The sequence below is a fragment of the Parasteatoda tepidariorum genome, chromosome X1, assembly GCF_043381705.1.
Source record: "Parasteatoda tepidariorum isolate YZ-2023 chromosome X1, CAS_Ptep_4.0, whole genome shotgun sequence".
NCBI lineage: Eukaryota > Metazoa > Arthropoda > Arachnida > Araneae > Theridiidae > Parasteatoda > Parasteatoda tepidariorum.
The window spans coordinates 77,717,639-77,744,689 of NC_092214.1; the positions used below are offsets into that span (position 1 = coordinate 77,717,639).

The 27,051-nt window shown below is 32.0% G+C and overlaps 1 protein-coding gene across 1 annotated transcript in view; it reads left to right on the plus strand.

The window, feature by feature from the left end:
* The window catches only part of LOC107445131 (SEC14-like protein 4), a gene marked incomplete in the record, with an annotated part of 88,565 nt that extends 63,926 nt beyond the window's left edge, over window positions 1–24,639 (plus strand). Inside the window, 5 exon segments of the mRNA XM_071187591.1 lie at window positions 1,872–1,952; window positions 7,060–7,146; window positions 9,849–9,955; window positions 12,325–12,637; window positions 24,492–24,639. Of these exon segments, the coding sequence (XP_071043692.1) occupies window positions 1,872–1,952; window positions 7,060–7,146; window positions 9,849–9,955; window positions 12,325–12,637; window positions 24,492–24,589 (686 nt within the window).
* Between the last annotated feature and the right edge of the window lie 2,412 nt (window positions 24,640–27,051).

Below are 27,051 nucleotides of genomic sequence, written 5' to 3' on the forward strand. Positions count from 1 at the left end.
CACCCGTTTATAGGGTGGCCCCATTCATACATCCACAGATCAAAATTTTGACCTGATCCTATTTTTATCTAATTTTGACCCCAGGGGTATAATTTGTTACGAGAACATGAAATACTTTTTGACTTTACAGATTTAACGTTCACCAGTCACCATTTACTACACTGGGAGTCTTCGTCCGGTTGGATTCGAACTCCCGTTCTCACGAACGTGAGTCCAGCACCCTGCCAACCAGGCTATCACGGCCTGATCCAGCCTCTTCAAAATTATTAATCCAACTCTTTATCACGTGTTTTGATGAGACGGCACCATTGCGTCCTAAGTTGTAAAACTCCCTCTGCGCGGCTTCCAAACTATCACTGTTCTTATAAAAAATTTTATGACGAACGCACTCAGTTTCCTGTTCCACAGATCAATGGTTACTAAAATAGAAAAGTGTTTACTTCCTCAAGGTCATAACGCATTTCAAAACTTCCCGTTTTTTTTGTTGTTGTGTCATCCTGTATTTCTAACTAAAATGTTTTAAAAATTATTTTTTTAACTAGTACATACTAATCACGGAATAAATAAAATCACCGTTATCTTTGTTCAAGCTGAATATCCTAAAATTTTAAGGACAGATATCTAATGAAGTTAAATACTCAATGAAGATAAAATTGTTTAGATCAGAATATATTATCGAAAAAAATGTTTCTCTGGGCAAAACAAGTCTTTCATTTATATTGGTAAATACTAATTGCATGCACTGTAAAAATTGGATACTCGACTATCGCGAAACTTTCTTCGTTTCTGACGAAACCGTTTCCAGGTATGTGTTCTGAGCGAAAATTTCCCCAAAGGTACGAAATAACTATCGTCACTTCTTTGAGGAAGAGAATTTTGTCAAAATTAAAGAAATATTTCGTCATTGTATTTCCCCCCCCCAACCCCNAAAAAAAAAAAAAAAAAAAAAAAAAAAAAAAAGAAAAAGAAAAAAAAAAAAACTAATAGTGCCTAATATATCTAACTTTTTTAATAATCACTTTAACGTGGGCACCATATAGAAGGCACGACACGGCAAGGAGAGATATATGAATTACACTTATTTCTGAAGAGGGATTCTAACTCCGGATCTTCTCGGTGCAAGGCCAACTTCTTGACACCATACAATCCGGTCAGCATAATTCGTCAGTTTATTTTCAATTGTCTAGTCTTTATTCTAGTTAACAACCTCCCACAATGCACTACGAAGAGGTTTAGAATTAAGGAAACATTTTCGTCATACATTCAAAAGTTTACGTTTCGTCACAAATCACGTGACTTCGTGACGAAATGATTCTCAAAATTCTCGAAATACTGCTCAAGAATTGCTGAATCGTCAAAAAAGAGAGTTTTATTTCTGAGAGTATATTTTAAATGTTTTAAAAGCACTTAAAGTATTCAAAGAAACGTAAAACTAAATGGATCAATTTTCAAATTGTTTTACATACAGATAACGTAAAATTATAATTTAACATTACTTTTATCCATTTTTGGCACCATAATTTTATTTATTTATTAGTCTATTTTGAAATATAATTTGCCTTTCTTTGAATAAAACCTTTATCATTAATGAAACCAGACTTTTAAAAGAATCTTAACTTAAAGAACATAGTTATAAAAATATTTTCGGCTTAATGATTTATTAAAAATATCATTTGGTTTAAAACAGTGATTTTCTTAAAAAAATCGCAGTTAATTTCAATCAATGATTTTTGTTTAAAAAATCAAGTGATTTAAATCGCGATTTTCATCACGATTTAAATAATGCCAACCTTGCTAATGAATAATCATATTTTAAAACTATTTATTTTTTTAAATAATTGTACATTTATTTCTATATTTTTTTTATTTAGTTGCACAACATGCATACACCTTATTAAAAAGTTATGAAGCTAATCATCCTGAAAATTTAAAAACGGTATACGTTGTGAATGGTGAGTATAATGAAATTCACATAAATTTTTAAACGTTAATATGAACTACATTTTTATTATGTTTTAGAATGTGCATGTACATAAAAATATCTCTGGAATAGAAAAATTTAATTTTGGGGCTTGCCTATTACCATTCATGTCATTACTATTATCAGGCATAATTGCCAAATTAGAATTAGTGACTAGATTATTTTTACTCCGGGTGACTATGGAATTCATTTACTAACAATATTGTTTACTACAGATGATGTCATTTAAGCTGATGATTACTCTTAAAAACATAACTATTTACCTAGACAGTACAACATTGATATAACCAATATAGTATAAAATTCAACCATTACCAGAAAAATATAATATATATTTTGCCAATATTATGACAAATTTTAAAAATCAACCTTAAGAAAAATTTTATACCAAAAATCACAATCAAAGAATTTTATCATACTTAAAAGAATGGATTAATGAGTTGAATGACCTAATAATTACCACAAAATATATAAATAACATAAAATTGCTTAAAAACCATTAACGAAACCACAACATTACTACTAAATATTTCAAAATGTAATTTAACACCAAACCAGAAAAACAAAATTATCAAAAAAAACAATCATTAATTTTCAATTATATTATAACAATGGCTGCAGGGTATTAAATAATCAATGAGCTTTTTTCATTTAGCAATATAAAAGAGCAATACATTTTAGCAATCCATTTTATAAAATCAATAACCTATCAAAGAAATTATTCCAAAAAAAAGTATCATTTAAATTATCAAAATGTAGTCATGTATTCAACAAGTGAACCTTAAATTTAAAATAAAAAAAGTTAACACAATTTAAAATTATAACCATTATTTAAAATAATTGCTGTGAAATTCGTACTCAATTAACCCTAAAGAATAAAAATTCTTACTGTATCATTATATGAAAAAATTAGTTACCTACTCAGAAAAAAATTAATAGCCAAACTTACCAAATAATTGTATTAATCAATTACAGAAAATTATGAAAATTACTAAATTAATTTTAATTTTTTTCTATCCATTAATTTAAAATATTATCTCTGGTTGCTTACATAAAAATTAGTACATGACTAAAACAAATTAAATGGGTCGAAAAGAAAATTAACAAAATTTACAAAAAAAGTTAATTACATTGCATAATTTATTATACAATTGGTTATAATGTTAAAAATATACCCAAGAAAATTGGCTATTATTGTGAATCAAAACTGAAAACATATTGAATTCATGAACATATCGAATTTAATTGTATTTTGAATAACAGAACAATGAATAATAATCATATTAAAAAAATTTTAAATTTAAGTAAAAGGTTCCCTGATCATTAACAAAATTAAAACATAAAATACCAACCCAAAAAAACACTAACGGCACCAAGTGTGCTGTTACACTGGGTGGGTATTGAGAAAAACCAAAAGAATTTTAAATTTAACAAGAAAGCTAAAAGGTTAAATTCTAAAGAAAAACCTGACAAAAGTAAACTGTAAATATGGCACATGATCTATCAGTGTAAATACACATTAATAGACATTGATTAACCCAACAACACTGAAATAAAACAAAAAAAGCACATACCTATTATGTAGCTGATAGAGAGAGTAGGTCACATTTTTAAATCTAAAGAGACTAAGAGTTCACTAAAAAAGGAGTCACTTGTTAGGATGAATAAAGTTCGCTTTATTTCATATTAGCTCAATGGCGACATCAGAAAAAAATCACAGGCGGCATATCGGATGGAGAGTGTGGTGGTTAGGAGTGACTGGGAGTTTCGTGGTTTCAACTCAGACTGAACACAACACAGGAGTGGATGGGAATCAGATCTTCGCCAGAAAACATCAGAGCGGGGTCATGGGTACTGTACTGGACTTCACCGAAGATAAAAATCATGATTTGTAGCTCTAACTATGACAGCATCTGGTCAGCAGATAAGCTCAAGAGAGATTCAGCAGCGTTACCTCGAATGTCGACAAAATCTCGAATGCTCTCGAGCTTGATATGCTTGATATTAGTTGGAACTCAGTATTTGGCCCGAAGGGCCACCAACTGATTCATCGCTTCTAGTAGGTCGTAAACTATAAGTCCTGTATCCTATAAGAAATGGGATAAAAAGAAAATCACAGCGGTGAGCTGTGACATCAGGATAGATAAAATCCTGGGAGAAAATGAGTCCTTCATCAGTTTTGGGTCTCTGGAAGTAAGGAACGTAAAAGCTTAAGAAGCTCTTCGACCTTCAAAAGTTCCTTCATCTCCTTGAAGAGCTGTAAAAATCTGGTGGCGTTGTCGGTAGCTTTCTCGGGATGAGACTTCCTCGCTTTCCTGGGTCTTGCACCGCAGCCCGTAAAACAGGCTGGGTGCTCACCGTTGCAGTTGACGCAGGTGGCTGGGATTGTCCTGAGCTTTGTACACTGGTACGAGAAATGTACTCCGGCGCATTTCACGCAGGCGGGATTGGTTGCAGGGCAGTTTCGTTGCGTGTGTCCAAATTGTTGACAACGGTAGCACTGGATCTGGTATTTTCCTCCTCTGAAGCGCTCAACTCTAACTGGCTTCTCTAGTACTGATCTGATGTTAAAAATATTTCTAGAGGCACTGTTGTCCGGTTGGATGACCAGAAAAAGTAGGAGGGGCCTAAGCTCCTGACCACTCCTCCTTTTAAGTTGTACTATCTTCTCTGGTAGCAGTCCAAAGTTTTTGAGGTATTTTTCTAATTCCTGAGAATCTGTATCTATTTTTAGTCCTCTGATAAGGGTTTTCAGCTTTTAAGGAAAAGTGTCCATATTTGCGGTGGGAGTAGCTATGGTTACTGCCGAAGCGGCAGTCTCCTCAAGCTCTGCCGGTACTGGGTCAGATGGAGTAGTTGTTTTAGTCTCCGGCTGGGGTAGGGGAATCTGAAGGAGAGCAGTTGTCTTGGATCGTGGGAGTAGACTCGATAGGCTTGACTTTGGCTTTCTTCTTCTTCTTTTTGGCTGGAGGTTCTGTAGTGTTTTCAGTATCGGAGGCAGTGCCCCCGGCACTAAGTTCCATTTTATCAGCCGCTGGGGTGGGATTGGGCTCAAGGACTCGAGTGATGCTATCTTGAGTTGTCTCGGGTTCCTCTTTTTCCTTCTGTCCAGGCAATGGATATTCCTTTCGGAGTTCGTGATAGTGTCTGCTGGCAACTCTAATGGCACATAGTATTCCTTTAAATTCGTTGTAGATTATACCATATGCACATTTCTTAAGAAATTCAGTGAATAAGTCCTTTGTAGAGTTCACCTCTTCCAAGCTAAATTGCATGTAGAAACCTACGGTATCGATTTGGTTAACAGGTATGTATCTCCGAGGAATCTTACTAAATGCAATGGCTACCAGGCTACCTCAGAGGATGGGTACTCAAAAACCTCGATGTATTCTCCATCCGAGTCGTCCGGTTTAGGTGATTGCGGGCGGCTAGGCGGAAACACCTTTCCGCCGCGAGCGGTTCTGTTGTAAGGCATAATAGCGGAGCCAGATAAAACACGTGTTGTCTCGATCACGGTTGAACGAATCTCTGGGGTCAAAAATCTGCTCTCGAGCGATGTGTGATCTGAATAGGTGGGATCTCGGCATTTGGCGCGAAGCGCCACTTACAGATTCATCGAAATTGATTTGGCATAAAATTGGGTAGGCATAAGTTAAATAAACAATTTAGATAAAAGGGTAAAAGTAGGAGAAATCTCCATTGTCAAGAACTAAAATATTTAAATGAGTTATGCACATAATGAGACGAGCACTAAGTTTATAATCAGTTATATAATAATACAGCAATAGTGTTATATTTACAGAATAATTATATTTACATATATATACAAAGATTAGAAAATTTACAAGTAGTGGATTAGATATGTACAATATTAGTGGACCTCTGTTAGTATAGTGACCCGGCCGTCCCGGTATTCACCGCTCGTGCCGGGTTGCTCACTATTCTGGATATTATCGGAAGTGTGACTCCCCCAGATCGGACCCTGCGAAAGGGTTGCTCCTTCATTAGGGTTGTCACATGCCGGTGTTTAAGCTGTGTGTGTGTAATGATATGTGATCATTGAGTCTGGTTGTAATATTTAGATATTAAGCAGTCTGAGGTTAGAAATGCAGTGAGAGGGCTGATGCTTGCGTTATCCCTAATAATTTCTAAGTCAAAAATTTTATTAAAGTTTGAAGCGTTGCAATCTTTTGCTTCCTTATAGAATTTGGCGTTTATTTTAGCCATGTATTGGTTAATATCGTCGATTCTTAGGTCTTTTTTAATAGAGTTGTTGCTGATCGCCCGTGGGGCTCCCAACATAGTTCTTAATAATTTACCTTCAAAATTTGAGATCTGCTCTCGAGCGTCGGGCGCTCAGCTATTTATACAAAAATGCTTAAAGTCAAAGTGAAATTTCTTAACCATTGGAAGTTTAGTTGTCATATCAATTATTTCTTCAGTGTCATTCTCACCTTCTGATGGAACTTGCGGGCGTTACGGTTATGCTTACTCTCACACTCGTAGCCTTCACGTGGACATGAAAGATACCGCGGGCCAGGTGTTTTTCTAAGAAAAAGGGTAGGGAAAGGAATTTCCAGGGGAGAATGTCCTAATTGCGCTAAGGCATTAAGGGGCGAATATGGATTGGATCAGTATTGTTAAGAAATGGATCAGGATTTAAATTCGATTGTGACTCGATGTCACACAGGTATTACATTAGTATATTGTAATAATTAGACCAAATTATTAGACGCACTGCAGTGTTTTAATAATTACTTGTTTTGCACGAGTTTATATGCAATACTTTTATATTAAAACATATATGTAATGGGTTTTTATTCAGGGGATTTTTAATATACTTCCTATTTGCATTTATTTTTAACTTATTGCATTACAATGTTAACCAACTGATACCCGAACATAAACAAGTGTAAACCGGTTTCAGCCGCGTAAAAACAATTACGCTGCATAGTATCACCTGATAATTAAGATTTTACATAGAATCTTATGGTGCGGCTAAAAATTTAGCCACGGACTGTAGATTCAACTTTTAATCCAATTATTTTTGTTCTTAAAGCTGGTATATATTTTTTCAGCTCCATCATTTTTTAACTTCATTTGGAGCTGGTGCAAAACTGTTTTGCCTGAATCAATATTATCAAAGGTGGAAATTTTATCGCCAGGTAATAATATTTTAATTTGTACTTCATGAAACATTAAAAAAAAAACTTTTTTAAATGGACTAATGTGCGCTAAGAGTGTGGTGCATTAATGATAATTCTGTAATGTTTCGTGTTAAATTATGCATGTATCTAAAAATTATAATAAATAGCTTCAAAAGGTCTACACAAGCTATGAACACTGCAACTTTGCAGGAGGGAAGCAGGAATCTTGAAAAATTGTAAGCGTTAAATTTGTTATTGCGCAAAAATTCATTGCTAAAGATCGTGCCTAGAGCTTTCAGCAAAGAACCTGTAAGATATTTAAAATTTGCACTAACTATAATAAGTGATGGAAATTTGAGAGTTAATTCCTTTAAAAGAGTGATAGTACATTAGTTGACGGTTGACCACCAACAGTAATATGATGTCAGTTGTAAACTATCACTAACCATAATAAAATTAACCATGATAAATAACCATTTAAATTGGCGATCGCAACGCTCGAATACGCCATCTGGGGAGATACCGGTTTCATGCCTTTAGCCCTTCCCTCTCCTCCTCTTTTCATTTGTATAGGAATGTACTACGATATTTTCCCTTTTCTTAATATTTTTCTTTTTTATTTAATAAAAATATTTTTTAAAGTATCCGTGATACTTTTCTTTAGAACTATGTTTAATGTAGTTTTCTGTTCCGTACAGTTTTCCAACTTAAAAGAATTTACTCTATATGAAAATCAAGAGAGAAACTGGCGTACTTCCTTCCTCTATGACTTTCCACACGCTAATGGGGAAAGTACGTGAAGTGTTGCCATAGGTAGAGGGTTCTGCTCTACGCCACCTGCAGCCCATTTCGATCGCCAATACAACGTTTTGTAAAATAGTTTAGTACAGTAAAAATGATTATGAAAATGAATGTTTTGACAGAAAAAGAGATTAATTATCAGTGAAAAGCATACGTTGTTTCTATCTGGAAAGAAACAAAGCTTTCAAACAATTTTTTTTGTATACAAGATTGCTCAAAATTTTAATTGAATATATTTATTTTAAAATGTACAAACCGTTTTAAAGACATTTTTTCTTTATGGATGGTGTTTTCAATAGAAATGTAAACAATAACAATCTCGAGCTCGGCACCTACTCTAGTTCCGGTTAAAAAGTTTGCAACTGCTTACTACATGTTATTCTGCGAGGCGATATTTTCAAACGGATAATTTTGTTTATAATAAAAGAAATAAATTAGATAATTTCTGAGCTCAAATCTGCCATATTTCATAAGATATTAATGTTAATATGTAATGCTGGTGAGTTTGAAGTGAAAATTTGTTTTAGTTTTTAAGAGATATTTTGTTAAAAAAGGTGACAAGGTTGCTAGATTTTGAATAACTCGCTTTTTTGGAGGTCTTGATATGGCCTCTTTCCATAAGTTTATTACTGTTTGTTCTTGTTGCAAGCTGTGCACCATCTTACGTTAGTGTTAACACTTTTAGCATTGTAAACACAAGTAATCAAATACATTGTTTGCAAGAATCTCAAAACACAATGATGCCAAATGGCTTTAAAATACAACGGAAACAGTAACCCGGAAATTTAGGCGGTACCGAGCTTTCAGCGTTCCCTAGTGTAGAAAACACCATCCATATATTTCCTAATACCAGAGAGATTAATGTTATTGTTAATTTTAAATTTTGAAATCCGGATAAATCGATCGAACTGTACTGTATCGGTTTGTACTGTATAGTAAAAAAGAATTAGAGATGAATAATAAAGAATAGAATAGAATAAAAAAAATTTAAATTCCTGCACCATTTTCAAATTGCCAAATTTTCCTTTCTCAGAAGAAAGTTTTTCCAAGTGGTATTAAGATGACAATTGTACTACGATCATAAGCAAACATATTTTAGAATTGCATCTGGGTTTAAATTCATCAACCTATGATGCATTTATATCGATGTTTAAATTATTTACATATATATTGGTGGTGATAATCCTTTTATATTAAATTTATAAATCTATGAAGAAAATAAAAAACATTAGTTTTTTTTTACCATTTTAAATATCCAAATAAAATTTCGAGAAAAATCTAAAAGAAAATACAACTACGATTTAATAATCAGGCTTTCACTTGCTAAGTTACAATCTTTGTAGGTCAAAATATTTATTTTCAAAACTTAACTTTTTCTAAATAATTAACATACGTTTGTGCAGAGTGTCCCAAAAATGACAATCAAATTGAAAAATCAATTACAGGAGAATAAAAGAGATGGAAATGCACAGTTTTCTGCATTCTGCTGAGTAAACCAGAATCTATTCTCACCAAGTTTCAAAATTAGTTATAAATTCAACAACAAGTGGCAAAAGCAACTGAGATGAGTATAAAACAATGTTTTAAAAATAACCACCATTTGTAACAGTGATATGGTGCAGTCCAAGGACAAAATTAACAGGCGACCCTTCTCATATTTCTGTTGGAATGATCTGACATACAGCAAAAGTTTTTTAGTTAGCACTTTGAAATGAATTTCGAAAATTGATGAGAGTAAATATGTTCCTTTCCAAAGCAAAAATAATGTAGAAAATCGCAAATGTCTGTATCCATTTGTTTTTATTTTATTGATTTCTCAAATCCTTGATTTACTTTGAGAAGTTCGGTAACTCTCTTAGTTATGTACTAAAATCCCCATTATTCTTATCTTTGAGTTATTAAATACAATTACTTTTTAGAGGATGTCAAACCAGTTATTACAAAAAATATTGATCCAGCCATACTGCCTGTATCTGTTGGCGGAACAAAAACTGATGAAGATGGAAATCTTGAGTGTGCATCAATGGTGAAAATTATATTAATTTTTTGTGCCTTATTTGTAATTTAAAAAAAGAGTTCTTAATCTTAAAAAATACCAGACTAATGTTTAAATTATGATATCTTAAAATTACTAGAAAAAGTGAATGAAAAAAGTAACAATGAATTCCATAATCTCATGAATAATTCGCAATTTTTAGTAGTAATGTCATAAGGTAATACATGTTATTTGGTTTGTGATTACAAAAATAAGTTGACGTGAACCGATCCAATCAAAAAGTACTTACTATCTTAAGAAAAAACGAAGAGCGTTAAAACAACCTGTATTTACTTATTAACCCCATTTTATTTACTTACTTTTAAAGTAAAAATCGTTTTGTGCTAGCAAAAGCAGAAATCAACTCTCAAAAACTATAAAAATGCCAGAAAAATAAAAAGCCTTTCAGGTTATAAATATTTTTTAAAGAGAAATAGAGCTAATTAGAGTAATTTTTGGGAGCTCGATTGAAAAAGAGTTAGAGTTTATAGCATAGTTTTTGGAAAATCTGGTCATGTAAAAAGACAAAAAATTATGGATCTTGAGTGCTGTAGCATCTGGATATGCAGTGGAAAAGTCTAAAGCTGGCCATTAATATAATTACTGCGAATTTTGGAAAGAAAAATGCTTAAACTCCTTGTCACATTTTTTTTTATGCATGCATTAAAAAATTTTTACTTTAAAATTCAGCTCTCAAACTCTTACGCTGGCCTTGAATGGTAGTATAATATAATGCATATATCTTTTCTAAAATTTAATTACCTCTTTCATAGAAGTTTCATTGTGTATCCCAAAAATAAATCCTAATCAAAAATATGATTTAATTCAGAAAAAACTTTAATTTTAACTGAGGGCATTGTACCTAAATTCACAAAGAAAATACAATAGAACTTCGATTTAACGATGCTTATTAGAATGAACAAAAACTTCATAAATAAAGGAACGTTGCTAAAGAGGGGAATTTAAAAGCATACAAATTTCATTCTATTTTGTTAAATACCCCAATACAATCTGAAACTTAAATGTAATTTATTTAGATAAGAAGAAAAATTTAATTATTTCAATAAAAAATCTGATATTTTGTTGCTTTTGTCTTAAAATACACAATGAATTTTCTAACAATTAGAAGACATCCACTTCTCTTTTTCTTCTTGTCTTTGGAAGAAACTTTTCAGCCTCCTTAATGCTGCTACATTAAATGAGAAGTGGATCTGAAGATTCAGTTTTTTTTCCATCACTACTAGACTCTATAATTTTAGCTATTGAAGTAGCATCTGATTCGCAAGTCATCAGATCGTTATCACATTGCGAATACTCCAAGTCGCTATCAGGCGTGGCATTCTGTTCTGAAATTCTGTCCTCGGTCGTAACTGATGCAAAGCTACCTTTTTTTAAAACTTCGGTAGTTCAGGGAAATAGAAGTTGCTCTAAATACCGGGATTTTTTTTTTAGATTTTTGATTTAGGAAATGAGAGGAACCAAGCTGAAAACACGTTAAAAGCGAGAAATTGTTAGTCATGGATGACATTAAATCAGACCAGACTACAGCTGTAGTAGGCGGACAACTCAACAATTATGAGAAGCTTAAATAAATATTATTTGATTATTTAAACTAATGCTTCAGACTTTTAGTATGTTAAAACAATGTTTCAACGGCATTTTCAACTTCTTTTTGTCAAAATTGCCTTTTAATTATGATGCACAATGTAAGTTTTTGAACGCACATAGTAAATTAACTTGGCATAGGACGCTCTAAAACATTGCACTTAAGTCTACTTGTTAATTTTTGAAAGTGGAATTAAAAAGCTAAGACTCGATAATTTTTTATTTATTTAAAAAAAAAAATACAAAAATGACATGTGTTAGAATAAGAAGTGTTTCTTTTTCACGTAAAAAAGAAACGAAGCTTACAAAAGGATTTTATGCTACATGTAGAGAAAACAAAAATCATCGAATTTTGTAAAAACGAAATTAAAACCAAGTAAATGTCACGGTGTATATTTTTTATTACAATATAAAAATGACAAAAGAACAATTTTGAAAAAGGTTTATGATTCAATATAAACTAATTACAATCCGAAACAGTTCATCATATTACAAAAGTGTGCTTTGTAGGGCTGATATTCCGCTTGCAACCAAAATATAAATCAAAGATTAATATTTCCTGTAAGAGTTTAAAACAATAATGTAGTTCAAATGTAGCTAAGATAAAAAGAAAGAGTTAAACTGCTTTCAATGATTGTAAACACAATTTCATTGAAAATAAAGTAATAAAAGTGGACATACTAGTCCTACTATCATTAAAGTAATACATTAACATTACTCAATTTTTAATATACAAACTCATTATTTTTTTCCAGTACCAAATGCCTTTGTATGTGCCAGTCCCTGAAAATCTAATGCTATATCAAAAACTTGGCGTTCTTGAAAATGATCCTGCTGCTAAGCGAACTGTTGTGGAATGTGGGTGTGCTTGTAGAATAAGACTTGTAGTAAAAGAGCCAAATTCTCTTATTCAATGGGATTTCCAGACTATAGGCTATGATATTCGTTTTGGTCTTTGTTTTAGAGAAAATGAAACAGCAGAAATAACTGAAATAATAACACCACACAGAGTTGACTGTCACATGTATCCAGAATCAGGAACTTTCTCTTGTATCAATGCAGGTTTTTGTAAGTAACCATCCACTTGAATTGTTTTTCAATCACTTAACATAAAAATCTCTTAAGAAGAAATAATAAATTCCTGTCAGTAAAATGATTTTTTTTTACCTCTGGGATAATCTTTTGACTCCACCTCCTTTAGGGTTAACACAAGTGATTGAGAAAATAAAAAAGGCTGTAAAATGAATATTATTTCAGACAATAACCACTAGGCTAAAATTTATGTCTGATATTTATTAAAAATTAGTCTGTTTAGTATTTTATCAAAACCCTAAATAAAAAAATCTGAATGGATGGGGATTTCAATAAAGAAACAATAAAAACAACAACATAAATAAAGGAGCAATAGTTTCAGTACACTAATCATTATAAGCTTATTGTTGCTTATTTTACGAGCCAATATTTTTGAGCACTTTATTATTATGAAAACATAAAAATAAATAAGAGTAGATATAAACTCACTTTTTTGTGATTCTCATAAGATAACTACTATCCTGTCATCTGATTCCAGTAAATATTAAGCAAATATCATTTAGAATAATTTAGATTTTGAGTTTTAAAGAAATAAAATACATGTTTGCCGAATTTTTAAGGAAATCACAAATTTTTCAACCTTGATTTAGATTTTTTAAATTAAGTTTTGGATTGTTGTATTACTGTGAACAGTATAGCTAGCTTTGATATTGCTAATATGAACATGAGCATATTTGCACAGCAATAAACAGGACAATCACGTTTTTAAATTGAATTAGCATTTTTGATATTGCTAATACGTACATGACCATACTTGCAGAGCAATAAACAACAAGTCGACAAGAGTCACCATACACTAGCCAAATGATGCCAGACTAGATACAGATACAATAATCCAGGGGTTTGCTGAGTACAGTATCCTCTCCTGAATAAATCATTATCCATTGGAGTGTTTATTGAAACACCTCGAGAGAACTACACTCTTCATCAACGCAACCCCGATTTTTGTTCCGTCTTTCGAAGCGAACTAATTGCAATCGACAGGTGACTAGAGAAAATCTTGAGTGAATGGCACTTTGGAAATACTTGGATACTATCTGACAGCTGTAGTTCAATTCAACATCTCAAAAATTGGGCCCTCATTGGAGATAAAACCAGTTTTTCGATCTTACAAAAAGTAAAGCTCATTTCCCAGCAGCATGAAGTCCACTTTCAATGGATCCCATTCCACGTCGATATCCACGGAAACGAATTGGCTGACACTCCTGCAAAGAAGGGACTAGACCAGTGGTTCCCAACCTTTTATGGACCATCGCCCCCCTCTTGGGGTTGGCTGACACATATCGCCCCTTTCTCTTTTTGCTCAAAAAACCATTCATTGTTGCTTGTTAGCAACCAAACACTGAAAATATGCTATGTTATTTGATTTTAATTTAAATTGTAATGCAAATAAGGAGGCACATTTATCCTGTCATTTTTATTAATTAAAAAAAATTGTGCATCTTTTTATTTTCAAAAAGAAATGATATTTAAAACGGAATAATCAAAATAAAACTACATTTTTTTAAATTCATATTTTAATGTAATCAAGAAAAAGTTGAAACGTTAACAACTAAAATTTGAGAAAAAAAATGAAGAGGGAGAAAGTACATTTTTACCACTTCAATGACTGCCCTGTGCTTGATGTATTTCAAGTTAAAGCTTGCATGTCAAGTTTTATGCTCGTCAGATTTAAACGCGGTTCTCCTTTGAAGCAAATGTCCAACCTTGCTTTGTGAGCAGGTGGAAGACAGAACTAAATCCTCTCTCCACTAAATATGTTGACGGGAACGAGCTAACTCGTAACCGTATTTTTTAAAGACGACTTTAGCCTCACAGTCATACTTCAAATCTAAAAACTCAGTCTACAAAGAGGAAGTGAGCTTATCCACAACTTCAAAAGAGAAAGAATCGAAAATCCAATCCGGAATTTCTAATTTTATCAAATCTTTAAATCTTGATTCCATAACTGATCAAGGTGATCAGTAAAAATTAAGATTTTATATTCGAGAATCTCGATATCTACCATTGAACGCTTTTTAACAGTTGGAAAGCATTAGCTCTTTGCGACCAATGTTTGACTTGTAGATATCAAACTTGGCGATGAATGAAGATATGATTCCCTTAGCCTTGATAATGTTCATTTTATTTCCTTGAAGTTTTACGTTGATTTCATTCATTTTTTCAAAACTATGAGTGAGGTACGCAGTTTCCAACTTGGGTTGCTTCAAACTCTCACTTAAAACAGGATCAGTGGTGTCGAGAAACTCAGTAACCGAAACCAGCAATTCGAAGAAACGGCTCAGTTTCCTTTTGAAAGCCATCTCACAGCTGTATGTAGGAGCAGGAATTCGAAATCTTCATCATTTTCATGGCAAAGTTCTCGGAACAAACGGTTATTAGGAGAATTAGCTTTTATTTTATTGATGCCAGAAATAACCAATTTTTCGCAGCCAAAAGTTGACGATGAATGACATAATGAATGGTGAGATAACTTCCGGTACTTCTTTTTTAAGGTGACCCAGAAACCCAGTATGACAACCAGACATGGTTGGAGCACCATCTGTTGCACAAGCACTTACATTTGTGAGGGGAATTTCTTTTACTTCAAAATAATCTTTGACCAATTTAAAAATCGACGATTCTTTTGTATCTGTGTTCAAAGTTCTTGTAAACAATATTTCCTCGTTAATCTCCTTATTCTCATTTATGAATCTCACGTAAGCTAAAACAGCTTTGTTATCTATCACAGTTGATTCATCAATCTGCAACGCAAATTTACCTTCTTTCAGAAATTTTATGAGTTTTGATTCAACGTCGGCCGCCATCTCATTAATACGCCTGGAAACAGTATTATTGCTCAGAGGAACAGAGTGAATTATCAGATTTCCGCCTGCGATACCAAAACGTATGACGAAAACGATCCTGCAATTGAATTTTTTTCAATTTTCAACTATCATAATTCTTTGTCTACACCAGAACCATAGGTTTCATATATATTTTCAATTTCAATCTCAAATAGCTTTTATTATTATTATAAGCAATTTTTTTTCTTTTGAATACTCGTCGCCCCCAGGTTGGGAACCACTGGACTAGACCATCCAGTATCCAGTCCCCTTCACCCCAGAGCTTACATACCTTGAACTTTTCGCAAGGCAAAAGGACAAGAACAAAAAAAAGTGGCTGCTTCCACCTATTCACTACTGGTATAAAGCAAAAAGACCAGGACTCAATCTCTTCCTGGTGACAGGCAGACCAAAACTTGCTTATCCCGACTGGCCAGTGGACTCCTGAAAAGTCTCACATTTTCTGCTAAACAAAAGATATTTTCCCTAAATGCCAACAAAACCAGGCATCATCTGAGCACATCTTGAACTGTTTAGGGCTGGACTGGAACGACATTCATTCCTCTCCCTTTTTAGTTTTGGACTTCCTAAATGTCAACGGATTTATTGATCTGGTCTGACTCCAGATGGGAATTAGCATTAACAACAACTTGAATTGGAATGTGCTTTAAGGCAGCAAGCTTTTTTAAAGCAAATTACTCTAAGTAAAACAAGGTCTGAGCCACATTGGCTACTGAGCAAATTGTGTGATAAGAAGTGTTCATCTATTAATTTCAGTTATGTTGCGATTTTCGAAATGTTTCGCCTTTGAAATCCACATAATGGACAGTCCTGATTGCATTTTTTCGACATTTTTTTTTTTATTGCTGTCTTTTTAAGAGAAAAAGTCATTTTTGTTTTTGCGTCGAATACAAGTATAAGGCAATTTTTCTTATTTGTAAAGGGAGCATAGCAATAATGAAAAAATAAAATATCAAGGGACATTGTAAACACAGCTCAATATATTCTAAATGAGGCGGACATTTTAGTCTTGACAACTAATGAATTAAAAGAAAAACTACTTTGCCAACAAACATTTTTCAGGGTGGCCGCTTAAATTTGGTTCAAATTTCCCCAATTTTTCCACGTGAAAATCTTAAAATTTTCAGGTCACGGTGTTTCTTTTTTCCTCAGAAAGTATAGGATGAGTATTTAACCCCCCCCCAAGAAAAGTGTCAATATTCTAAAGTATTTTATTTAAAATATAATCTTTTTAATTTATAATCTTGAAAAAAATAATTATTTTAGATTTGTTTTAACAACTAGCAAGATTTTGTTCTTCCTTTTTCAAAATTTTAATATTTGGGTACAACATTAATTTTTAAAAAATTAAGATAGATCTGGAGAAAATAATATGTTAAGCTTGTAGAATATATTGTTTTATTGAATAAAATGTTTCAATGTAAATAAGTCAAGTAGTTTTTGCACAGTGTACCAAATATCAAACACAGAGTGACCTTGGACAAGTATTGTTTATATACAGGGTGGTCCCGAATTCATGGTACAAACTTTAATGGTAGGTACAAGACATTGCAACAATGATTTATTGTATAGGAATGTATAGTCGCAAGTGACGCGGTGAGGCGTAAACAGGAGAAATAACGGCCGAAAGGAAAAACAAAGATTTTATTGAAAGCGTTGTTGACAAGTGTCATGTTTACAGTAAGTGTTCAAAATTGCGTCCACCAGAAGCGATACATGCTTGACAGCGTCGGTGGAGCGATTGGCGTACACGTTCAAAGATGCCTGGTATTTCACGCACACCTGCAGCAGCTACAGATATGCGAGCGACGAGATCCTCATCTGAGTCAACTGGAGTCTCATAAACAAGATGCTTTAGATGTCCCCATAAAAAGTAATCGAGGCTCGATAAATCGGGAGATCGGGGTGGCCAAGGGATTGGTCCACCACGCCCAATCCATCGAGCACCAAACGTGGCATTCAGGTAATTCCGTACATCAATGCTGAAGTGTGCTGGCGCCCCATCGTGCTGAAACCACATGCGGTTACGAATGGCGATCGGAACATCATGCAGCAGTTGTGGTAACACTTCTTTCAGAAAAATAAGATAGCTTCCGCCACTGAGTCGCGTGGGTAGTAAGTATGGGCCAATCAAAAAGTCGTTCACAATACCAGCCCACACATTAATACAGAAACGTTGTTGAAACGCATGTGGACGCGTTGCATGTGGATTATCGGTTGCCCACACATGGGAATTGTGCGCATTAAAGACACCCTCGCGTGAAAATGTCGCTTCATCTGTAAATAGCACATCACCTACGAAATCCGGCTGCAACGCACATTGCTGCATCACCCACAGGCAGAAGTTCACGCGGAGAGGATAATCTGCCGGATTCAATGCTTGTACTTTCTGAAAATGGAAGGGGTGTAAGCGATTTTCGTTTAACACTCTGCATACAGTCTGATGACTCACACCTACGTCACGCGCAACAGTTCTTGTGCTTGACTCGGGTCTATCAGCCACAATGTTCAAGATGCTTTCTTCCAGCCTTGGAGTGCGTACAGCTCTTAATCGACCAGCGTCATGTCTGTTGACGTCGAACGCACCTGTTTCACAAAGTTGACGATGTAACCGTTGAAAAATTCTATGATCCGGCATTCGTCGATCAGGATACTCCGCGCGATACATTCGTAACGCAGCTCTGCCGTTACCATTTGCACGGCCGTACATGTAATGCATGTCTGCTTTTTCTGCATACGTAAAGTCACCCATCGTCTACGGCAGCACAATTGTGAATGGCGCTTTTCCCTACTGCGATGCATCATTTTCAACGGCGGCTAGACATCTACTGCCCTCTACCGGCAATGATACCAACCGATCACTCCATTTCTCTTTCCTTTTATTTCCCCTGTTTACGCCTCACCGCGTCACTTGCGACTATACATTCCTATACAATAAATCATTGTTACAATGTCCTGTACCTACCATTAAAGTTTGTACCATGAATTCGGGACCACCCTGTATTGTTATTAAACAAAAGAAAATAATTCCATGTGATCATACATCACTCTCTTTACTTTGTCTACCCTTGCATTGCTGTTGTGCTTTGAAATTTAACAATTTATTTACATGTAAATGTAGAGCCATTTCGCTGTATTTTATGCAAACAGTGCTCGTTGAAAAATTCACTGATATTTTTTTTTTACATCAGTATTTAATGTCAAATGTTTAAGTAATGTTGTTTGCTTTGAATTAGCTCTGTTATTTACAGAAATATTAAGTATTTAAAAATGAAAGTCGTAAATGCAAAATTGTCAAATTTATTGCTTTGTACTCCATTAAGAAAAAGTAAATAAAATTCTTTAAATTTCATTTTTTAGAAATCAAAATATTTAAAAACTTCCAATCTAATGGCATACTTTTTTAATTTAGATTAGTTTAACTGTTTTTTCAACTAGAAACCTGTACCTGTAGAGTGCAGAACAAAAAACAAAATTTTGTTTTACTTCTTCCTCAGGCACGTAGGTAAGGGGGGTGTTCAAACACCCCCCATTGTACAAAGCAATTATTATTATTATTTTTTTAAAGATAATTTTTCCTTCATTTTAGAAAATTTTTAAATATTTTATTTAGTCAAAAAAAAAAAAAAAATGGAGAATTCCCATGACATTTTATTTTGGGGCTTTTATTAGTATGTAACAGGAATAAAATGATCACTGCTGTCTCTTTGCTACCCAATCATGAAGAGAGCAATAAACGCTTCTCTTCAGTGATTAAATTAGATAGCATCCCTTTCCTCATTGACTTACCACCCACAAAGCTTCTCCCCTCAGAAAAGTAGCCAGCCCAGCTCATATTACACTGAGGGAAAATGTTCTTCGTTTCTTCCAATGGGTTCTATCTTATCTCATCTACTTTTTAAAATATCGGATATACACAGATCCTATTTACGGTCATAAAATGCATGCCTCAAACAAAGAATTCTCTTGGATTTCTTGGAATCTAGGACAGCATATTGCATATATATGTTAACTTTTTCAAGACATAAAACTTCCTTGGCAATTTTTTCGGTCATTCTGTCTGGAAACTTTGTCTTAGACACTCATCCTACCTAAAAGCACTTAATTTTAGATTTTTCCTCTTGTTTAATGAAAATTTCTTTTTATATTTTCTTTCTGATTAATTTTTATTTGTTTATTCCGTCCGTTAATTTTGAATTTGTATTGTGTAATTCTGTTCCTGCAAATATAATGTGATCTTTTATTGGCTATAAAAAGAACTTGAATCAAAAATATTAGAGGTAAGCAAATATTTGTATTAAATCAATCTTTCCGCATACATGTAACATTTATAATGCTTTTATATTCCCGCATATATTTAACATTTAAACTGTGCAACAAATAGATTTATTTAGTAAATTTGATTATTCATGCATAATTTTATTTTTAATTCCCAATCTTTGTTCTTATTTAATGATTATGAAATCGGACTTAAGACTTTTTGAAATTGCTAACTGAAAATTGAAACAACTTTATTATAATTCAGTCAGAATTGAAATATCTATATTACATTTAATTTTATAATAAAACACAAAAATTTCATAAATGAATAGCTGAGAGTAATTAATCATTCAAACTATCTTAGTATAAAAGTGTAAGTGTAACTTAAAGTTAAACTATTTTTTAGAAAATGAAAAATACTTTCTATTACTAACTTTCCTTTCTTGGGATCTTATTGCGAGGGAAGTTACTTATGATATTGACAAATTTTTAACGATAACACTTCATTGCATAATCAAAAGTAGCGATATTTACAGTTTTATAAAATTAAAAAAAATGTCAAGAAGCCTTTAAATTATCATAAAAATTACTGAAATTGTTAATTAAAAAAAACAATTCAGTACTTTCTAAGAATGATTTGAATCAGCTCAAATAGTTTCTTTTTTTTTTTTGTCAACTTAATAAATACATATGAATTTATAGCAGAGTCAAGACCCCTTTTTCTTTAGCTATTATATGTATAGACCTTGTGAAGAAATCTTTAAAAAAATATACGCCAACTGAAATTTAGTAAATAATGAATATTTTATTCTAGCGCAACAGATTAACAATAAACCTTTACATCCACTTATTAAATAATATCAGTTTAAATTACAAAATATCAGAATAGTATCGAAGAGTTCTAATCTGTAAAGAAAAAAATTATTAAGCAATAAAAAATTTTTCGTAATAATAAATTCAACGTAATTCATAAATTATAATTAAGTTGTGACAACATGTTCTGAACTAATGTTTATTTTTATATTTAGTGATTATGCATGCAGTAATATATATATATATATATATATATCAGTCGAACCCCGCTATAGTGAACCTTCAAGGGACCGAAATTTTTGTTCACTATGACCGGGAGTTCACCATATCCGTTACGTAGGCAATTTAACTAATGGTTCCCAAACTGCTCCCTTTTATTACACATTATTCAAATAAATGACTGAAAAATATTATATGTAGTAGCAAAAAATGAATTTTTCATTATTCTTCGTCTTGCGTGCAAAAAAAAATTGGTAATTTTTAGCTGATGAGCAATCCTCAACATCAGATATGGAAGCACTTCCTGACTCTCAGATAATTTTTCCTGAATTTCTGTTATTCCGCTTTTTAAACCTGTCTAACCTGCCACTCGAGCACATAAAATTAGTCTCATGAAATCGCTTAATACATTTATCGACATTTGTCCAGATACGGGAAGATTGCGGCTTCTTCAAATGGTGAACCACTTCAGCAATGCTTCTTCAACATCCTTGTGATCTGATTTTCTCAACTCTCAAGAAGGCAGAAAAGCCTTCTAAATTTTTTTCATGAGCAGAAATTATTAATTGTCTATTTTTCCATATGTTACAAACTCAAGATTTGAATAGTTTATATTCCCTTCAAATATCAATTTGATTGCATCCATTTTCAATTTTTCTGACTATGACCATTTTATCATCAATGGAGAACGTTTTACGTTTACTGGTCTCCATCCATAGTTAAATTTGAGACACTTGTTTGCAGACTTTTTTTTAACTGCACTGAGAACAAAAAGGAGTTGAAATGAGGGCCTTATCAACACATATTAGTGTCCAACCCTTTGACCAATAACGAATAATTACTCATTCCCTTTGACAGAAAATGCCGATTGATCTCACTGACACCTTACAGGTGCATCACCTGCCTGACATCTGCTTGGTTTGTTTAGGGATTGGAAAGTGAGATAAAAGAAGCAATCAGGAAAAAATGTTTATCGCTACATTCCCCTTTATAGATGGTTTTAAACATTGGTATATGTATTTTATTTATTTTGAAGTAGAAATTTCAAAATTATTACAAAAAAAATGAAGAAAAAAATCAGTCGAAGACAGAAAAAAGTTCATTATATCCAACTTCCTCACTTGTTTGGTTCACTATATCCACAAAAAATAACATTATACGTGTATAGCAAGGCACGGGACTGAATATTTCGTTCACTATATTCTGAGTTCACTATAAACCGTGTTCACTATAGCTGGGTTTGACTGTATATCTTTCATGAGTATGTTATTGCTTAGTAATTCTTTATAATGAATGCTGTTTTTCTTTAATTTTAAATTAATCAAACGAATAATTTTATGCTTAACTTAGGAAAATTTTATTAAAATTCAGTTCACTTAAAAACGAATCATGAAACAGATATGAAAAATTTATCATTGCAACTGCATTCATTTTTTCATAAATGATCTCAAACTTTTTATTTGTTAGCCATAATCTTGTGTAAACAGTGTAAGCAAATAAAACTAACAATAATCACGCTGCACTAAACTAAGTCTGTCACTGAATAAAAAAATAAATCAAGTTAAATGAAAGAGTAAACTAACTTAAAAATAATACTTTAATTCCAAGAGTTTGAAGATATTTTATGCTTTGACATGAAGTAACCCACTCCTTAATTATGATATATCATCAACACTAACTAATGAAAAAAATCGTTGTTTAGTAAAATGTTTTAAGATTATTAAACAGCGATATTTAGTGTAATAAGTAATTCTTTAAATGTTGAAATGCCCGCGGCCACTCCATCGTAATCCTAATTTGATAGTCCGTGACCTTACGAAACACGGATTTTTTCATTCAAGATTTATTTACGAAATATTTTGAGACTTTGTAAATTTGTATCAATTTTTTTTCCTTGTGTTGTATATCTTTTGTATTTATTAATAATTTTTTGTTACATTATTAAAGTTTTACACCTTCTATTTAATAATGTAGTTTAACAGGATATTATTGAAATAAACAAAAAGAAAAATTTGTGCGAAGCTATATTCATTTACCGACTTCTGCGAATGTACTATATATCTGCGAGTAATTTTCGTTAAATACGACAATTTAATACATAATGTTCGTTAAATACGATAATTTAATAATGTAACTGCCATTGAAATCTGATATCATAGAAAAAAATGACAATTTTTTTAAAAAGTTTATTTAACATCATTATTATTAGCTTTTTGGAATGATTTTACACTTTGTCATTTTCCAGCGTTCTCTAAATAACTAATATAAACTATATTATTCTATCTGAGTTGTTTAACAAAGTCTTGTGATTAATAACACGAAGACTAACTAAAAATGAAATGGAACATGGAAGTAAAAGCTATAAAATAATAAATTGTAATTTTTCTGTCACTTGAATGCCAAGGAATAACTGCAAACTGCTAAATGCTTGTTAACTATTGTACATTGCTCTCTATGAGGTATTAATTAGAGTTCTTTTAATAAACGAGTTTTAAAAAAAAGAAATATAGTATTCCAATCCAAAAGGTTAATAATTAAAAAAAAAAATTTCATATGTGTCGTATTTCTTGAAAATTACCCATGGATTCCACTTCGTAAAGAATTCATTTTTTTAAATATATTATTTTGCCTGCTTTATAATTTATAAACGCATTATAATTTGCGGTGAACAGATGAATTTTTATAGATATTTTATACGGAGTTTTAGACAATGACGGTGGTTTTGTTTTAATGTTCTTTTCATTTGAATTTCGCTTATCTCCCAATCGAAGGGAAGCGATCAACGACGTTTATGGCTTGTCTTTATTTTGATCTTCATTTAGATCACTGGTTGTGATTTTTAGCTTTTAAATGAAGCTTACAGTGAAAACTTCTGTATTAGATTATTTTATGAAAACCAAAAAAAATTTACTTGTATGTATGTAACTGGTTTAATTAAATTACATCTAGATAATAAATTCCTCAATCACGAAACACCACCCATGAAAAAACTACACCTACGTGCTTGTAATAAACACATAAATGAAATATTTAAAAATCTATATTTTTACATCATTTAACATGTTTCCCATACATTCCTTAGTTTTTTGTTAGGAAAAAATGAGAAACAGTTTTGGGAAGATCATATCTGGAAGGCAAGCAACAATTACAAAGTTTCAACATTGTGATGGACAGATTGACTGCACTCGAAGATCAAATATCGAAGATAACAGACTGAATCGAAGATCAAATATTTACCAGCAAAACCGTACAATTTAATGTTTCCAACATATAGTTAGAGCTTAAAACAACCTTTTTTACAAAATTAATAGTTAGAGCTTAAAACAACCTTTTTTACAAAATTAAAGTATGTTTTGAAAGGTTAAAATGAAATGAAAAAATAAGCGTCGATGTAACAATTATAACTATTGGTCTACAAACATTGCTGTTAGCAATTGTAAGAAGATGTGTAATAGGTTGGCTTGGTGACGAAAAATAATTCAACAATTTCATTGGATGGGAGAGCAAAATCTTTCAGAAAAAGAAAGCGAAATAAAATCGATTAGTATAAAATTATCTGCCATTATTTTTGAAACTGTCTGACTTCTTACAACAAATATTTTTCTTCATACTGCATAAAATATATAGTTTTGTAAAATGTACTTTAGTTTGTAATGCATATGAATCTTAATTTTTTTAAATTTATTTTTCAGATGAACTAGTATTTGACAATACCTACAGCTGGATGACAAAGAAAGAAATCATTTATAAAGTTAAAGTTGTACCTCCTAGTGAAATATCATATAACTAAAATGTAAAATTATATTTTACTATGTCGAATAAATATTTTTCTAAAACAAATCATCCATTCTAGAGGATACTTTTGAAATGAATGACTAATTCAGTGAGTCAAAAATGAAGTGTTTAACATAAAAAGTTACCGTTGGTAATACAAGGTAACTATTTTTTATTTTTGTTTTTTAAAAGCCCTGGAAGTCTCCGTTTTCATTGAGTGTTTGCAAAAAATGCTCAATTTTCTCTTTTCCAAAATGAGAATTTTCTTTGCCATGGTAATTGTCGCCATGAATTACGCAAAAGGTGAGGTCAACATTTTCACAATTTATTCAACCACAATTCATTTCAGTGTACTGTCACGTGTATCGTATGAAAGTGCCTATCATTTTACATGTTAGATGAGTAGGGTCAGACTGGGAACTTGGGGCCCCTTGACAGAGTGAAATGTACTCAATTTTTTTGAAAATGTTAATAAAGCATTACTGATTCTGCTTAGTAATTTGATTTCATAATTTATTTGAAATTTTAAACATTCTTTAATAGGCTAAATATTTTATATTTAATTTCAAAGCAATTACTTTTTAGTCAACAAAGTTTATTTTTGAATTTACTGTAAAAAATTATTTTGTTAGTCTTTAATTATTATCAATAAAATACATGACAAGAAACTAATTTGCTCTTTTTCTAAATATTTTCTTTTTCATTAACCCTAGACAGTCGAAACAGTTTCAAATGTCGCTTAAACTATTGCAACCCAAAAATCCTTCTGACTCATTTAGTTTTCACTCATTCAATATTTCTTCTTCTTCCTAATCCCTAAAATTAGCAGGGCTGAACAATGTCCATGAAATTCATGGCCACCATGAAGTAGGCCAACCATGAAGTAGGCCACCAAAAGTGGATTTTCTAAAATGTCTCTCTTGTCCAGTCCAAGACAATCCATGATATGTTGGGGAGAAGCCTGTATGTTGTGGCACCAGGGGCAGTTTGGGAAGATTTTAACACTACCCTCGAAAGAAAGAAACTTAAGGTAGCCGCTGCCAACTTATCAAGCTTAATATTGTCAACAATATATTTTTCTGCTTTGAGTAAAAGCAGTGAATTTAGGCGTCCACCAGTCATTGTTGTTCGAAGATAGTTTTTAATCAATTTCATCTTGCTGAAAATTCTTTCATTTGTCTCAACTACCATTGGTGCAGTTAACGCTAATAGATTTAACAATTAAAAACTTATGAAAAGATTTATGCTAAAATGATTATTCATCATTTTTAATACAAAACGGTGAATTGAATTTTTACATAATTACAAAATTATTAAGTTTCTTTTTACTAATAATTAACTTAAACAAATGAAAAACTGTTAACTTTAGTCAAAAAGATAATATGTATAAAAATAAATTTGAACTTATCACAAATTTGATATTTGAATTTTCAATAAAATAAGATCTATTAAAAATAATTTCAACTGAAAAAATCTAAAAAAAAAAAAATTACTAATTTCAAACATAAAATAAAAAAGCTTAGTAAATAACTATTTAAAAAACAGAAAAAAAATTCCAATTTTTGGAGTTCATATATGATTTATCTATTTCTATCTCAAGCTCGTACTAATGAATATAAATAACATTTTTTTAATTGATCTTTTTTCTTCCTTTTAATCATTTTACTGTACAAAAGAGATTAAAAAAATAATTTTATCTGATTCATAAAAATCAATTTTGACCCATATATATTTTTAAAAAAACAAATTCTCTTCTGAGAAAATTTTATAGCTAAATTTTTAAGCAATTATTGAGGAAATAAATTAATTGGAAAATAACAACATATTTAATGCAATTTAATTAAACTTAATATTTAAACAATAAGACTACAAATAATAAATATTCATAACAAATTTATACTTACATATAAAATTTAAGCTGCAATAGATTGAATGATTGTTGCCTTGTGAGCGGAATTTCCATTTTATTCAGCAATAATATGAATTTATAAAATACGCTTTGAATAACTGAGTACTCGTATTGGAGAGTTAAAGACAGGTCAGTGAAGTAATTGGTACCACAGCTGCATGTGCATTGAGTCCCTTTCCTCTCCTTCTTAACGACATGGACAAAGATATCGTCTTTATTCTTAGAAAGAGTACACCCTCGATTTTTCAAGTTGACAGAAATCTCCAGGGTTTTGTCTGAGCTTCAAAAGATCAGAGTCGCTGCCACCATCCTTTTTTTGTGCCTTTTCATAGGGTCGGTAACGGCTTGATAAGACAGACTTGCCACTTTTCCGTGAATACTCGGAATCGAAGAATTCCTTTATTTTCACCGTATTTTTATTGAAATAATTAATGAATCCAATATTACAACATTTAATACTTTGAACTCGGCTACCATCCACAAATGGTGTGAAATGATTGAAGTGTCGATTTGATTGAGTGTAACTCAATTTACTGCTTCAGAATTCGTAGGATTCTTGAAAAAAAAAT